At 46.8% G+C, this 16007-nt stretch overlaps 1 protein-coding gene across 1 annotated transcript in view; it reads left to right on the top strand.

Moving 5' to 3' along the window:
• Positions 1-16007, top strand: part of USP48 (ubiquitin specific peptidase 48) — a 1688863-nt gene that overhangs the window by 508039 nt on the left and 1164817 nt on the right. Inside the window, exon 9 of the mRNA XM_069610955.1 lies at positions 3195-3374. Coding sequence (XP_069467056.1) covers positions 3195-3374 — 180 coding nt within the window. The remainder of the gene's footprint in view (positions 1-3194; positions 3375-16007) is intronic.

The following is a 16007-nucleotide window of genomic DNA, read 5'->3' as shown; positions in this document are numbered from 1 at the left end:
TAGCTTCCACTAGGGAACAAGGGATTTATTCCTAGGTAAGATTTTATGCCTAAGAAATCAATATGCAGGAAACAGTCTATGGGTGTGGCCATATAGTCTTAGAGTGGTAAAGTTGGTGTCTATTGTGGGACTTAACATCCCACTCCTGACACTGTGGTGGGTCAGAAGAAGGTCTTAGACTCTTGGAGGACATTTTCAAAGATGTGTTTATTAAAGAATAAGGATAAGGCCTAACTTTCCCTATAGTTATGGGTTGTTCCCTACCTATCAAACTATGGTGCTCACCAGTCATCTGTGAATGTCCCAAAGAATATGTCTACAGTCCAAACTAACCCTAAGCTGACCCTACCACTATTCTAACAACTAAAGACAGGAGAATGACTCCCTTCTCCTGGTGCTTTGCTTCTTGCAAATCTTTTCTTTCGTGTTCTTAATAGGTGATTTTTTAAATGGTCTTTTATGACTCATTTAATCAGTTCATATAACTCTTTCAAGATCTCCTACTTTTGTTCCTTCTCAACAATTGTTTTCTTTGACCTTGGACTAATGCTTTGATCCATATTAATGATTCTCATGCCCCTGCCTTTCTCTAGGCTTTTGTCTTTTAGTTCTCTCAATGTTTATTCCATTCCACCTTCTCTCATTGCCATTATTCCAGTTTCTCACTTTCAAGTTATGCTCACTTTGGTTTGACTGGGACGAGCATGAGCAGTCACTTACGATTCCATGCCTGCCTCCCAGGTCTCCAAGTGTCCCTGTTAACTTGGATTCTTTGGGATAACATTACCAGACCCTCTGTTCGCTTGTGGGTTTGCTGTTTACTTCGCTTCTCTCGTTAATTTGGTGTTTCGTGTTCCGTATTCTGCTGGTATTCGTAGCGTGTACTGCTTTGACCGCTTAGTGGTTTCGGTGTTGCTTTGTGGACCGCCAGTCCACCATGAAGCGTGCATGGTCACGCCACCACCATCAGCTTCTCACTCTTCCTTTCTCCAAGGATGCTGTGCCTCCAACCTCTGCCTTCGGTACACAAGCAGTTTCCAAACTAAGGCTTTTTCAGTTGCAAAGTGTCCTCCCCTCAGATGTTTTGTCGCTGTTGGGCTTATCTGGCTGACTTTTGTATTTGTCACTCTTAACTTGTTGGAGCATCTCTCTCTTCTTCAGCCTCCTCGTCCCAGTTCAGTGGAGGTTTCCATTTAAAGTGACATACTCTGTTTCTTGTTGACAATAACATATGGTAGTGTTTTCTTCATACAGGTCTCTGTATTGCATATTTCTTTGTGGGTGTGTTATTCCTACGTAGGACATTTCAAGGTGTTTTTTAGGGAGTTCCTCACAGGAATGGGAATCCTTGTCCCCCACAAGGGGAGTCTCTCCTGGTGAGTTCCCACTTGCCTCGATCCATAGGGTGTTGCAGAGCAGGTTCACCTCCCTAGCCTCACAGCGGGGAAGGAGGTGGGCCTCTTCAACTTGGGGATAAGGGACACATTCCCCTCAATCAGTCACAGCGGTTACATGGATGTGTTAGAAAGTGGGATCTGGAAACTTGATTTTGATCATGATAATTTTGGTTAAAATGTTTTATTTTTTTACTGTTTTCCTCAGTATAGCTCAACTACTTAATGGTGTTGTCCAAGTCATATATACATTAATTTTGCCCATGGCAGGAACAATATTTTTTAAACCATACGTTTTTCAATAGCAAGGGAAGAATAACCCCGCCGCCTTCTCCCCCAACCCCGCCGCCTTCTCCCCCAACCCCGCCGCCTTCTCCCCCAACCCCTTCTCCCCCAACCCTGCCGCCTTCTAACTAACTTCTTAGCATGCATCTATCTGTATACATTAGTTATCAAAAACAAAATAGCCTCTGTCTGTCCTATATTTCATAAAATCAAGCCCAGATTGACAGGTACATTTGTTTACAGGGCAAGCAATGTATCTAAAATCTGGTCCCTTGGACAAGTTTACTTTAAAAAAAATTCCATACCCCTGCACTATTACAAGATGAATCATATATTGTGGTGTTCAATCTTACAAATGCCCTAGCAAGGATCCAGGAAAATGTCTGCCTGCCCATTCAGTCAAAGCTTAAGTGGAGTTAATTGCTTTTCACTGGCAAGTTGCAATTGATGTCGCCTGCAGAGGGGCCTCCACATCCCCTTTCTGTAGAGATTTCTCCACATCCTCTTTCTGTAGACGTTACTCCATGGACACTAGCTCCAGAGAAGATAATATGCTTGGGTGAACAGTGTTCTAAAACCTACCACACAAGATTAAGGGCGCACTCCAGTTCTCAGTATACATGGCAACTCGGGTGGTGGTCTCCTTCAAGCGCTTTGAAGCCTCATGTTAAATCTTTTTGGGTAAAAGCCATCATCCAGTTTAACATTGCTTTATAAATATCCAATGAATACAGAGGAAAATGGGATGAGCTACCAGAGTTTGGAAATGTAATTCACTGTAGTGACTTTTTTACCACTATTCCCCTTTATTCCATATACCCTCTTGGCATCCTCACATGAACAGTTATTTCTAGCGGACTAGTGGGCATAGCTGAGCAGAGCAGTGTAGTTGGGATAGGGGCTATGCTCCCCAATTTTCACCAACTTTTATTTTTTTGCTGTAAAAGCTTCAGTCCCATCCTTCCGCGGGACATGAGTATCTAGGAAAGTGGACTGTGGACTGCGACTATTGTAGCCTCTGCAGTGATCAACTTGTCCATCATTGTAAACCATTGTGGTATGGTGATGTTTTTTGATATTGACTGGGTTTTTATGTTTAACTTTGTTTTAACTATTTTTGAAATGACTGTCGAACACACGATTGAGTGATAATAAATGTGCTAAATAAATGACTTAATCCACTCCGAATCCATTCCCTCAAATTCCATAGTCTGGAAAAGGGCTTGTCAAGCATGTTTATCTAAAAGTGATGCTCCTATTGCAGAACTAATGACAGGTAAGTAATATTTCTTTCTTTCAAGAGGGTTGGAGGCTGACTTTTACACTGGGTATTGACTTGTGCATTGGCTGGTGTGTACGTTAAGTAATGTAAATTGAGCAATGCAGGCCCATTAAACATGTTGCATGTTTATGGCATTAATGTTTAGTCTGAATTGTATTTAAAGAGGTGCTATTGAGGATTTCAAAGATAATTTTAAGATCCGTTTTACTCAGTGACATACTTTTTCATTACAGCTGGGAATTATGTGTATGAGCTGAGCGCTGTACTTATTCACAGAGGGGTGAGCGCATACTCTGGCCACTACATTGCTCATGTAAAGGATCCCCAGACTGGTGAATGGTACAAGTTCAATGATGAAGAGATAGAGAAGATGGAGGGGAAGAAATTACAACTAGGAACTGAGGAAGATCTAGGTAAAACATTTAAGTTGTGAGTGCCATTTTATAATACAATTTTTCCTTGCAAATGTTTGGATAAACCTTTATGGGCATTTGAAACAATTGGGTTATCATATCTGGTAATTCAAAGGTTTCTTGAAATGGAATTGTAAAATTGATTACATTTTCTCCATGGAACCACACCAACATCTCCTTCCAACTACTACTTCACAGACACAATTCCAGTTTGCTGTCTCGCTCCTAATGTATTCATATATTGTTTCATATATTTATTAATGTATGTTAGTATTTCGGCATATCTTCTACAATTTTCTCTGCTTGCTATCCCTCCCACGGTATGCTTTTTCCGGTAGGCAGCTGCAACACACTTGATGTGACATGGAATTTGAGGTTTTTGCTTTGTGTATTGTTTTTTAAGGAATCCTTTCATTTTTTATGTGCGTTTTTGTGCCGAACAATGGTCATGCTCTCAATGCACATTGTAAAGTTGGTGTTTGGTATAGTATAATTGAATAAGGCCCAGTGTGAGCTCACAGGAATGCCTAGTGGGCTGGTTTTCAAGGTGTGCGCTGTGTCAGGAAGATGGTGTACAAGTGTACTTTTCCTTGGCATCATAGAAATTGATCCTAGCTCTTGCCCATTTTACCATAGTGAAAAGGAATGGTTGCCTCCTATATTAAACTGTTCAGGTTATGCTAGTTAAGTATGTATGCTGGTAGTTTAAACTAAGTTCCTTTCCCCTTTTGTTCCCTTTATACTTGAAGGGTATGTTTCTGTCATTTGAAGTCTTCTGGCATCCATGCGTCACTCTTTGACAGAACTTTTTTTGTCCCAGGTACTGACCTCCCAACATAGCGACCCCCAGTAGCTTGCCCTAATGCACTTTCTTCAAACTCCACACTATTGCTTGTGGCTAATGCACCATTTCCAATGAGAAGTCAATAAGCTGGAGTTTCTTCTCCTGTGTTGCTTCAGGTGGTATCTCAGACTTCAGTTGTTCTTGTGTTAGTTACTCCAGGGTCAGTGTCTTCCTTGTCCATCCCGCTGACAAATAGAACCTTCCCTCTAGCTGCTCCTAAGACCTTTTTCTGCAGTTTCTTTAGCAACATTTTGCAAACTGCATCTTCTTGCTGAATGTTCATGTTTAGAGGTCCCCAGACTCTGTGAAATGGTGGTTACATTTCTCTGGCTCTGTAGGTTTCTTGTTCAGACTGAAACCCATTTAGCTGACAAACCGAAACTCTCAACAGCATGAGTAACAACTAAGACTAATTTTGTAGGCTCTGAATCCGAGTTTTTGTGAGCAGATGTCTTGGTATGGCTCTCAAGATGGCGTGGTGGTGGTCAATCCCTCATGCTCATCTTTGGCCATGGTTCTATTGTGTGTTGTGGGCTCCTCGGCTGACACTATCCATCCACAGGCACAGTAGTACCTGCTGTTGATGTCACTAATCGCATCTGCAATCTCTTGTCCAGGGGAGTAATGAGTTCAACTCTGTGACTGTACATCTTCATTTAGGTCCTCATCACTCGGAAGGTCTTTGCCTGCAGGGTTCCGATCTCCTACTTATTGTTAGATGGTTGTACAGAAGGCCACCTTAAGAGCTGTATAACCACTCACCTTTAGCATGGTAGTGTCAGCTTTGAGACATCTCCTGCCAACCAGCATACTAGAAATGCCAAATGGGTCATTGCAGCCTCAAGTTTCAAGTAGCCCTTTCTCCGAACCAAACGTACTTGCTTCCCATAACACTTTGCTGTAGCTTATGGAAATTGACTGGAGTTTAGCATTATACACCACATGGGTTAAAGTATGCAAATACTAAGTCAAAAATGTAAACTGGCTGCTAATTCAGCAAATACTTGCTACAAATGATACAACCGAATTCTAGCTAATGGTTAATAAATGTAGAGGTCGGAGGTTGGAAGATACAATCCAGTAAGCCAATCATCTTGCAGTAACCATATCTAAGGCATCCAGTGTGTGGGAAGCAGCTACAGATTCCCCTATGCTAAGGTGTCCTCCTTTTATTTCTGAGATGAAGATTTCCAAGCATGGTATTTGTAACCTCATCCTTGAATAAAAAAGTGTGCAATCCCCGGGGCCTGACGGATTAGCAAACGTAATGTCATACAGAATACAGCCACATAATTTGTCATCTGTTTTGTAAAATTCTAAGCAATAAACAAATACCCTCTTCTTGGGATGAATCCTAATTGATACGCCTATTCCTGAAGGGCGTTCAGTGAACTCCTACAAACTATTGGCTGTTAGCAATGCTTCTGGTAAAAATGTTTGCCATACTGGTTTTACAGGAATTACAGCAATTGGTAAGGAGAAGAAATTTATTAAACCCCTTCCAGACTCGGCTTCCCAGGGGATCATCTACAATCCATAACGTCTTTGTTCTTAGAGCCTTGAATAGTAAAGCAGTGGACCGCAAGCACAGACTTGTCTATTTCATTTATCTACATCATCTGTTTCCCAATGCAGCTGTTCTTTGGAACCTTTTCCACCACAGGGTGCAGTGCAGCTCCGCTTGATACCTCCATGCATCAGACTGGGCCAGTATATATCGAGGTGCTGCACCCTGTGACCTCAGTGGTTTTCTCCTGCTGGAACCACTGCTTAGCTTAATCATGCCCAATTCTGTGAAGGCCTTGGATGTCGAGCACTGTGCAGATTGCCACCAACATATGTGTGCCACTCCCACAGGTTCTGCCACTATTGTCTGGTGGAGGAACACAACCCTGAAGGCTGCGATTCGTGCCAGTTTATGCAACCGAAGGGGGGGGGGGGGCCTAGACTCTTTACCTATTTCCATGAGGAAAAATGTGACAAAAGGTCGTGCTCGAGATCTCAGGTCAGGAATGGACGTCTGAGGGCAGTTCTGCCTGCGTACAAAGAAAAGAAGCACCACCAAGTGAGTTCCTGCTTGCCAAGCAGTTCCTATCAACATTCTTTTTGACCCTCTCCCCCTGTCCCTACCCCTCTCGCCCCCTGTCCCTACCCCTCTCGCCCTCTCTAACCCCTCTCGCCCTCTCTAACCCCTCTCCCCCTCTCTAACCCCTCTCCCTTCTCTTTCCCCGTCTCCCTTCTCTTTCCCCGTCTCCCTTCTCTTTCCCCGTCTCCCTTCTCTTTCCCCGTCTCCCTTCTCTTTCCCCGTCTCCCTTCTCTTTCCCCGTCTCCCTTCTCTTTCCCGTCTCCCTTCTCTTTCCCGTCTCCCTTCTCTTTCCCGTCTCCCTTCTCTTTCCCGTCTCCCTTCTCTTTCCCCGTCTCCCTTCTCTTTCCCCGTCTCCCTTCTCTTTCCCCGTCTCCCTTCTCTTTCCCCGTCTCCCTTCTCTTTCCCCGTCTCCCTTCTCTTTCCCCGTCTCCCCGTCCCTTTCCCCGTCTCCCCGTCCCTTTCCCCGTCTCCCCCGTCCCTTTCCCCGTCTCCCCCGTCCCTTTGCCCGTCTCCCCCGTCCCTTTGCCCGTCTCCCCCGTCCCTTTGCCCGTCTCCCCCGTCCCTTTGCCCGTCTCCCCCGTCCCTTTGCCCGTCTCCCCCGTCCCTTTGCCCGTCTCCCCCGTCCCTTTGCCCGTCTCCCCCGTCCCTTTGCCCGTCTCCCCCGTCCCTTTGCCCGTCTCCCCCGTCCCTTTGCCCGTCTCCCCCGTCCCTTTGCCCGTCTCCCCCGTCCCTTTGCCCGTCTCCCCCGTTCCTTTGCCCGTCTCCCCCGTCCCTTTGCCCGTCTCCCCCGTCCCTTTGCCCGTCTCCCCCGTCCCTTTCCCCGTCTCCCCCGTCGCTTTCCCCATCTCTCTTACCCCCCCTCTAAACTAGGCGTCCATATGGGGGAGGTTGGTATCTAGCTCCAGGTAACGCTGCGCTGTCTCTTGTTCTTTAAGGCTTCCCTAAATTGTTGGCTACCTGACTTCCTAGGAGTCTTCCAACTCCCTCTCCTAGCCCCGCTTAGTAGTGTTAGGGATGGCTACTTCTTCAGGCCCGCGTCACTCTTTCTCTCATGCACAATCTGTCCTGGCCCTCTTCTAAACTGGAGCACAATCTGTTTTTCTCCAACCCACTCCTTTATCCCTCACGTCACACACTGCCTTCCTACCTCCATCCTTTATTACCTCTCCACCTGCTAATTCATTCCTTCACTGTTGCTACCTCTTTCTACCTTCATTATTATGCTCTCCTCCCTCCTCCTACGCCACCTCCCAGCCTCTACTACTCCTCTGCTGCTACCCCCACTTCACCACCACCACCACCTCCTTTGACAACTGTTTCCTCCCCTTCTTCTCTTTACTATTACGACCATCGCCTACTACCTCTCCCTCCCACCACTAATCCGCTACTCTACTCACTTTTTACTTCCACACACGAATACTCCACAGAGCCCTCTCCGGTGGCTTCCGCACTTCTATCTCACTGTCCTCCTCTGGTCTCTCGGACGTCGTCCTCAGTCTCCTGTTCTCACTCAACCAACCCACACTAAACAATTCACACACATTTACTTAAAATACCCCACTCCCTCCCAGGATTGGATACTTACCCTGTCTAATCACTTGCCTGTCTTCCAGGCGATGCCATAGGATGGGCTGGAGAGGCTTCTTAAGGGCATATAAGCCTGCACCCTTTCTCAGGCAGTCCGAGTGCATTTCTGGTTTGGCACCTGCAATGGCTCACAGGGAAGGGACCAAGTTGCTCTTTTAGACCATTTGGAAGGTCTTTGTCCAATTTTTTTTTTTTTAATTTATTTTTTTAATTTATTTTTTTTATTTTTTTATGTATGTATTGTGCTTGACATTACAACCAGAGAGCGAGCATCTTCCGAACTATAGGCAAATAAGCAGTCTGCATACACTTAATAGCAATGGTATATGCAGAATGATAGGGGACCAGCAAAAAACACAACATTCAGAGTACACTTATTGACATTCAGAGTGCTCCAACATTGATCAGTCATTTCAATCTCTAGCTCCTCACCCCAGGCACGTCTAAGTCTCTCAAAGGGGGGGGAGTGGCTTTGGAATGAAGTAGGGTGTATAGTCTGGAAACCTTCCCCTTAAAGGAACTAGTGTTCAGGATTTCAGTTAATATAGGATGGTCAGGGGGACATGCAGGGAAGATGGATATCGTTTCTTAAGGGAATGGTGGAGACCAGTGTATTGAAGCCAATGGGAGGGTTTCCTATGCAGGGATGTTGGCATTTTTGGCCATTCGGTTAAGTTACCTTGGTCAAAGATATCTCGTACAGCTTCAAAGCCATATCGGCCCAGAGTCGCACCGCGGCCAGAGGTATGCAGGGGGCCCCGGAAGAAGTTCCAGAGGGGAAGACTGCCATGAAAAGGATGTGAGGCAGCTGTCAGTCTCCGCAGTTTAGCTAAGGCTAGTGACATGGAGCCTACAGGATCAAGGGGTTCGAGTTTGACACATTGGGAGGGGAGGACTAGCAAGCAGATATTGCGGCCCTCCATAGCGAGCCGTTCGTGCCTGGTATGTGATGGGGGGGGTGGGGGTGGGCGGGTCTGTGAGTGTAAACCAGTGCGAGGCGTATTGTGTCTGGGCAACTATCCAATATCTCAATAAATTTCAAAGTTGGGGGCAGTGAAGCCGCCCTCGAACATGGGGGCAGTCAGTGTGTCCAGTTTTAGACGGACCGAACCAAAGTTGGCCATGTATAGGGAGCCAGACTGATGAGCGGCCACTACTCTGAGATAGATGATATCGGTCTGTGACCATGTGAAGCCCAATAGGTCTGGAGGGGGGAGAGTGTCTTCGGTAAGTGCAAACAGGATAGATTTGGAGCAATTCACCTTGAGGCCTGAGATCTCACCAAAGTGTATGACATTAAGGATCGGGGCGAGGTTGTCCGCAGAGCAGATGAAAAGAAGAGCATCGTCAGCATATAGGTAGATGATATCGGGAGGACGCATCATCAGCATATAGGGAGATGATATCGGGTGGACCAGCCGGTCTGAACCCTCTTGTCAGCGAGAGATTCAATGGCTATGGCAAAAATTAGAGGAGAAAAGGGACAGCCCTGTCGCATTCCCCTGGCAATTTGGAAAAGGCCTGAGCATCTGTCCTTGTGCGGACCGAAGCCACTGGATGAGAATAGTGAAGCTTAACCCAGGACTGGAAGCTGGGCCCGAAATTGTTCTTCTCGAGGACCGACAGAGGTAGCTCCAGGAGACAGTCGAACGACTGCTGCATGTCAAGGGTGGCCACCACTGCCTCTATGGTCGGGTCAATTTGAACGAGAATATTAAAAAGTCGACGCAGATTAAGGGAGGTAGAGCGCCCCGTGATAAATCCCGCCTGGTCTGGGTGTATGATGTTAAGACATATACAGAACCAGTCTCTAAGCCAACACTTTAACATAGATCTTGACATCACAATTGATTAGAGAGAGGGGCCGATATGAGCCACATTGAGTGGGAGGTTTGCCTGGTTTAAGTAGCACTGTGATTATAGCTTCTCGAAGGGAAGGGGGGGGAGGACACCTGACTCTCAGGATTCTTCCCACAATGCGTGCAAGTGGGGGGACAAGGCGGGTTTTGTATTGTTTATAAAATTCAACCGATGCTTTCCCGGATGCCAGGGAATCGATGGCTTTGGATATTTTATCAGGTGTAATTGGTTCATCCCGGGAGCCCCTAGTCTCGGTGGAAAGAGTAGAAAGCGGGACGCTGTCCAAGTATGCCTCAACTACCACCGCAGGAATACTGACTACATTGGAGTAGGGGGATTCATAGAAGGAACGGAATTCTGCATTAATGCCTTGCGACGATAGGGCTAGGGTACCATCGGACCTTTCTATGGCCGGGATGTGGGGTGAGCTGGACTCCTGGCGGAGAAGCCTAGCTAAAATATGGCCAGGACTCTGCCCCTCCCCATACCTACACGCTGAGTGGGGGTCATACAGGAATTTCCTTTCCTGTTCTGCGAGAGAGTGAAATATATCTAGTTCTATGCCGATAGCAGAGAGGGTAGCAGGTGACTTTGAGAAGGCGTATTGGGTCTCAAGGGAGGAGAGTCGAGATTCACTCTTTGCAATATCACTACGGATCACTCTAAGGATTCCGGACTCCTTGGAGATCGCTATGCCCCTAATGAAGGCTTTGAGCGATTCCCAAAGGGTAGCCTGTGTGCAGACTGAACCAGTGTTTAGTGTATAAAAGTAGTCTATGGCTGTCTCCAGGTCCACCTTAAAGGCAATATCTAATCGAGAATAAGATTGAATTCTTTGTCCATTTCAAACTACGGTGGTTTAATGATTGGTTTAATACACCCAATCCCTGGTAGTTTAGTGGGTTGGCCTCCTGCGCAGGCTCCATTCCTGGACGCCGTGGTGGCTTGAGGGCCGGTGACATCCCTTCTCACGGACGGTGTTGTACTGCTCGTTTCACCCGCTCGGTGCTACACACCTGCTGCGATGCGGTCCCTACCTCTGGTTTCCTTTCCTGCTCTGGTGGTCACGGTTCCCACAACAAGCATGCCATGGCCTTTTCACATAAGGAGGAACTTGGAGCGGGCCTGCTCACACTCGCTCAAGCACCCAGATGGCTGTTCGTGTTCGGGCTCCCTCCTTTCCTTCACGGGTGGCTAAGGCTAAGTGGCAGTCCTACTGACCAAATACTAAGGTTGATCTAAACCTTTGCCCCAGAACCTTTTGTTTGGCCCCTTTGTGCAATGGTATTTAGGTTTTGTCATGCCCCTGTTGCGCTCTTGCTACTGTAACTGGGAGGTGGTAGGTATGCTGACCTACTGAAGTTTTCCCATGGAATCCAGGTGTTTTTGTCAGTTTTCAAGCCTGCACTTGGCGATACTTGCTAAGTGCAGTGACTTGGGCATATTTTGGTTTAGTTTTTTTGCTATTGGATGTTTAGTATGATCTCCCTGGAAACTCCTGGTAAATCCCCACGTCTTCTGGGTTGAGCCCTCCAGTCTTGAACAGTTTTCTGGGGTGTTTACTGCCTCATCCTGCCATTTACCGCCAGAATCTTCCGCTTGAGTGGGGTTCGCTGCTGGTGTATATATGGGTATTGAAACTGCATCACTCCACCAGATCATCAGCTTGGTACGTCGGAGGGTGCCTTCAGCCATTATCCCTGTTTTGGGACTGTTTGCTGCTGTGCTGCTCTTTCATTCGTCCAGCTGCTGTGAGCAGTTTTTGTGGGTTTCTACATCTTCCTGGGATCCTCCTCGCCATAATCTCTGATTCTGTCAAGAGGTGCACAGGGCACCCAGGTAGGTTTTGGATGGCTGTGCTGCTGTAAGGGGGCAGGTAAGCGCATACAACAAGCTAAACATGAAAGAAGAATAGGCAAGGTAATTCAGAATGACGGAACAGGAAGAAAAGATAGCTCTCAATAGTGAATAAGAAAGGATGGGAACCATGCACTGGACAAACAGTGAGGAATCCCACTAGGGGTGTATACACAGGTTGGACTACAGACTGCCCACAGATATAAGGGAAGCTCAATGCCTCTGTGTAAATTACTTTTACAGGCACCACTCCTTGCAAGCCCATGGAAGAGGGAAGCAGGTGTGGCTTCTGTGTCTGAACTCTAGGGCAAAAACAAGGAGTGTACTTATACGAGACAAGGCGTTATGGATCCAGCTAGAACCTACAGCAGATGCTCTCTGAGGGAACAGAACTCAACACACTGTTACATTAAATTCCATATAGAACAGTAACCTGTAAAGCTCGGGGACAAATGAGCCAAATGTTGAAGACTGCATCCTCCTATGTGCCTGAGCTCCCGCTATATAATGTGATTGGTATCCCGCTTACACATGAATGGTCTTTAAGGGAACACTTCCAGCCTCTTGGCGTCCAGGCATTAGGTGATATTGTGCAAGATGGACGCCTAATAAGTTGGGATGAGCTGCGCACAAGGGGGCCACATAACGTATTGACGTTACTTTTATAACACAGATTGCGTAGTGTGCTAAAAAGTATGTGGCCTGATTTCCCCCAATCTCCTGCACCTCACCCAGCGCAAAGCTACGTAGTTAGTCCTGTCTCGCCTGGGAAACTTGTATCCACCATTTACAAACCGATCAGGTCTGGGTTGGGTGCGAGGGACAATTCCTATAAAACCAAATGGGATGCTGCCATGGGCACATGCCTTAACGAGGGTCAATGGAAGCTAATCTGTATGCAAACTCGATACATGTCTTTAAGCTGTCAATACAGACTGATTCATTATACATTTCTCCACCAAATTTATCATTCGACTTACACCCTATTTTCTTCCCGGAAAGGCCTCCCAACTGTAGGAGATGTGGCATCGAGCCGGCCGACTTCTATCATGTAGCATGGGATTGTCCTTGTATCAAGGCTTATTGGGTGGCTGTAGGGGAGGCAATGGCCGGAATGTTGAATCCTAATATAGGTTGCACACCTGAGTTATGGCTGGTGGCTCTAATAGAAGGTGGGTCTCGTACCAAGAAAAAACTGCTGGGGATGGCCTCTGTGGTGGCTAGATATCTGGTGGCTAGAGCATGGGTCGGCCTAATCACCCCACTTTTGCAAGGTGGTTGGACACTATGAGACTTTGTGAACAAAGAGAGACCAGATATGCGACAACGCTACCAGCTTCGAGCCACCCATTTTTTTTTTTACTGGCCACCTTTCAGGCAATTCTTAATGGAAACAGATCAGGGGCCTCAATCTCCAGAGACAGCTTCAAGCTGTTGATTGACAATTGGTGGCCTTGCTACAGTAGTGGTCTTCATGTGACATGTTATACTCTTGTATGTTTATTTGGAAGTATCTGCAATCTCTACGAGCACTGTTTAATCACGGATGGTTCTTATCTTTTTATTGGGTTGTTGTGTGAGTCGACTAGGGGGGGTGGTAGGGAGGGTATTCTACTTGCTTGTTTCTTTTCTTCTTTTCTTGTTCTTATTGTAATTGTTGATGGGGAAAAAATAATAAAGTTTTAAAAAAAAGAAATAATTCACTATAGATACAAATAAAATAAGACGAGGGAAGGGGCAGAGATTGCCTGCTGGGAACCCCTGCAGCCAAACTCTGAACAAAGGATTAACAGAATCACAAGTGAGGACAAGAACAGTAACATAAATAACTAGGGAAAACTATGCAGTCAAGTAAGCAAGGTTCAGAAGGGAAAAAGCAAGTAGAATAGAAGATATTTGCAATAGAACAGGAGACTGGAACTGCAGACCGGTAACCAGGAACTGTAAATCTGGACTGGAATAGCAAAGGCAGGACTGAAGTCAGATAATGGGGAATCTTTAACTCTGAAATGGGATAACTGGGGCAGGACAGAAGACGAATAACGAGGAAACTGTAGCTCTGAAGTGGGGGACAAGGACGAGACGGATAACAGGGAAACCTATGGCTGGAACTTGAAAGCTAAAACCAGGAAACACAGACTGAAGAAAAGGAACAGCAGGCAGGGTGCAAGATAATAGGAGGTAGAGAGCAAGGAGCTGCAGAGAGGGAACAATGACTGCAACAGGAGCAGGGCTGCAATGCAGGGAGCTCAGAAGAGCAGGGCAGAAGGCAGGGGAGAGTAGCAAGCTGTAAGGCAGGGAGCACAGAGCAGGATCTGACAGCAACAGGAAACGGCAGAATATCGTGGCTCAAGGCAAAAAGGGCTGGGAGTGAACTCAATGCAATAGACCTGTGCTCCTGCAGGCAGCTGCTTAAATACTGCCCTGTGCTACAGCAGGCTAATTAGCAGCACCTGGAGCAGCACACCGGAAGGTAATCTGTATCCTCCCTCTCTGGTCCTGGGGAATTGAAAGTAGCACTGATCTCTAGGACTTCTGGGGATTGTGCTTCCAACACTGATACATAGGAATAACCAGGAAATGAGAACTGCCCTGCCACAAGGTGCATTATGGGAATTGAAGTCCATGTTTTCGGAAATACAGATTTTGGAAAGGAAATGTCAAATAATGATTTAGGGGCTTCTCCGAAGATGGTAGAAAACACCCTGCAGGTCTGAAGATGGCGCCTCTTAGAGGCAGACATGCAGAAGCATGACAGATGCAAGCTTAATTGTCCGGGTCGTCCTCCTGTTCTTGGTTCGTCATTGGCCCAGTGTTCAAGTCTTTGGCGAATTAATCCTAATAACTGTAGCTGTGGAAAAAAAGCTGTTTCACTCACCATGTTTCGTGCTGCTGCTGTATTCGCCAAAACTACCGATGTGAGTACTTGGCTTTGGAGCCTGGGGTGGTCAGTTATTCAACATACTCGCCCTCCGGTGTCCCTCTGATCCACGGTAGAGATTCCCTGGAGTTGAGTCTTTACTGCAATTCACAGAGTTCTGTTGTGATTCCTGCTCTTCTGCTACTTCTGGGGTCGTGGGGGTCAATCGTCTGAACTCTGGAACACTTCATTGGGGTCTCATCTGTCATTTCCTGAGGTTGCCTGTCACAGAATCGGCATCTGTGAGGTAGATCACACTTCCCTTCATTAAAGTGGATGGCCCTTTTCCCATGAGTTCCTCTGGAACTGTGAACATACTCTGAACTCTGTCTCGTCCCTTCATACTTATGGGTTGCCAGTCTTGGGGATGGCACCAGAGCTCTTTTTTCACAGCACAAAAAGTGTGTTCACCTTTAGAGGAACTTGTGTAGTGCGAGAAGTTCCATGGGCGTGGCTATCGCCACCTACCGGCAACACCCATCAGTACTTGTATCTGCATCGACAGGACAGGCTCTCCTCATACCGTGTGGTAAATGTTTTGCTTTTCACTTCGGTTACCTGAGTTTTTTTTATTCTCTTCTCGACTCACCAACCTAGCAACATCCATTAGTTTGTTTATGACGGAATTACAGGATTCACGGATTGCTCTTCCTGTGGCAGGCAGTATGGAGCGGCGAACTCCCACATGCTTTGTTTGTGGTGTTTAGGCACCGACCACAGGTGGGTGGACTGTTCATGCTGTCATGCCTTCTCTCCTTGCACGCTCCGGAGAAGGTTAGGCCGTTGGCAGGAAGTCTTTCACACTTCACTTCCGGGAGTTTGTTTCTCCCAAGTCTTCGAGATCTCTGGTAAGTGCTGGAGGTATGCAAGCCTTTTAGCATTTAGCCACTGATCCACAGGAGCATGTGCCGAGGCCATCCTGGCTTTGGTGCCCGCACAGAGGTTTCCTCAGGAATTTGTACCAGACATGCCTCGGAGGCCACTTAGTCTACCAGTTTCTTCACCGTGGGCTATTCAGGTCTCATAGAGCTGAGGTGATGCCTGAGCAGCCCACAGACAAACTGTTCTCAATGAGCCTGAGCCTGATCTACCAGTGCTTTCTCCGAGGGCTCTTCCGACAGTACCAGGTATTCCGCAAGGGCCCTTTTGGTTCTGGCACAAAGACACATAAACCTAGTGTAATTTCTTCAGACTTCCACCAAACCACAGATCCAGTGTGGTCTTCAACGGAAGATCATAGTCCCCACAAAATGGTGGGCAGACTTCAGGAAAAGCAGAGGGACACTTCCATTTTGGTGCTCATACAGCTGAAGCTATGTCAGTTATCTTCAATGGAGTCTGTCAGTACCTTGGGCTTCAGAACACCAAGTCTCATTGCCTTGTGGGCTGACTGTTCTCCGATCACAATCTGGTCTACGGCCTTCCCAGTCCCCTCATCGTCATATCACCTGACTGCTTGTAGATCTCTTGCTAACACAC

Source organism: Ambystoma mexicanum, chromosome 8, assembly GCF_040938575.1.
Source record: "Ambystoma mexicanum isolate Mex_15411 chromosome 8, UKY_AmexF1_1, whole genome shotgun sequence".
Classification (NCBI taxonomy): Eukaryota; Metazoa; Chordata; class Amphibia; order Caudata; family Ambystomatidae; genus Ambystoma; species Ambystoma mexicanum.
Note: the sequence above shows the minus strand (reverse complement) of the source record. Positions and strands in the feature narration are given on the sequence as shown.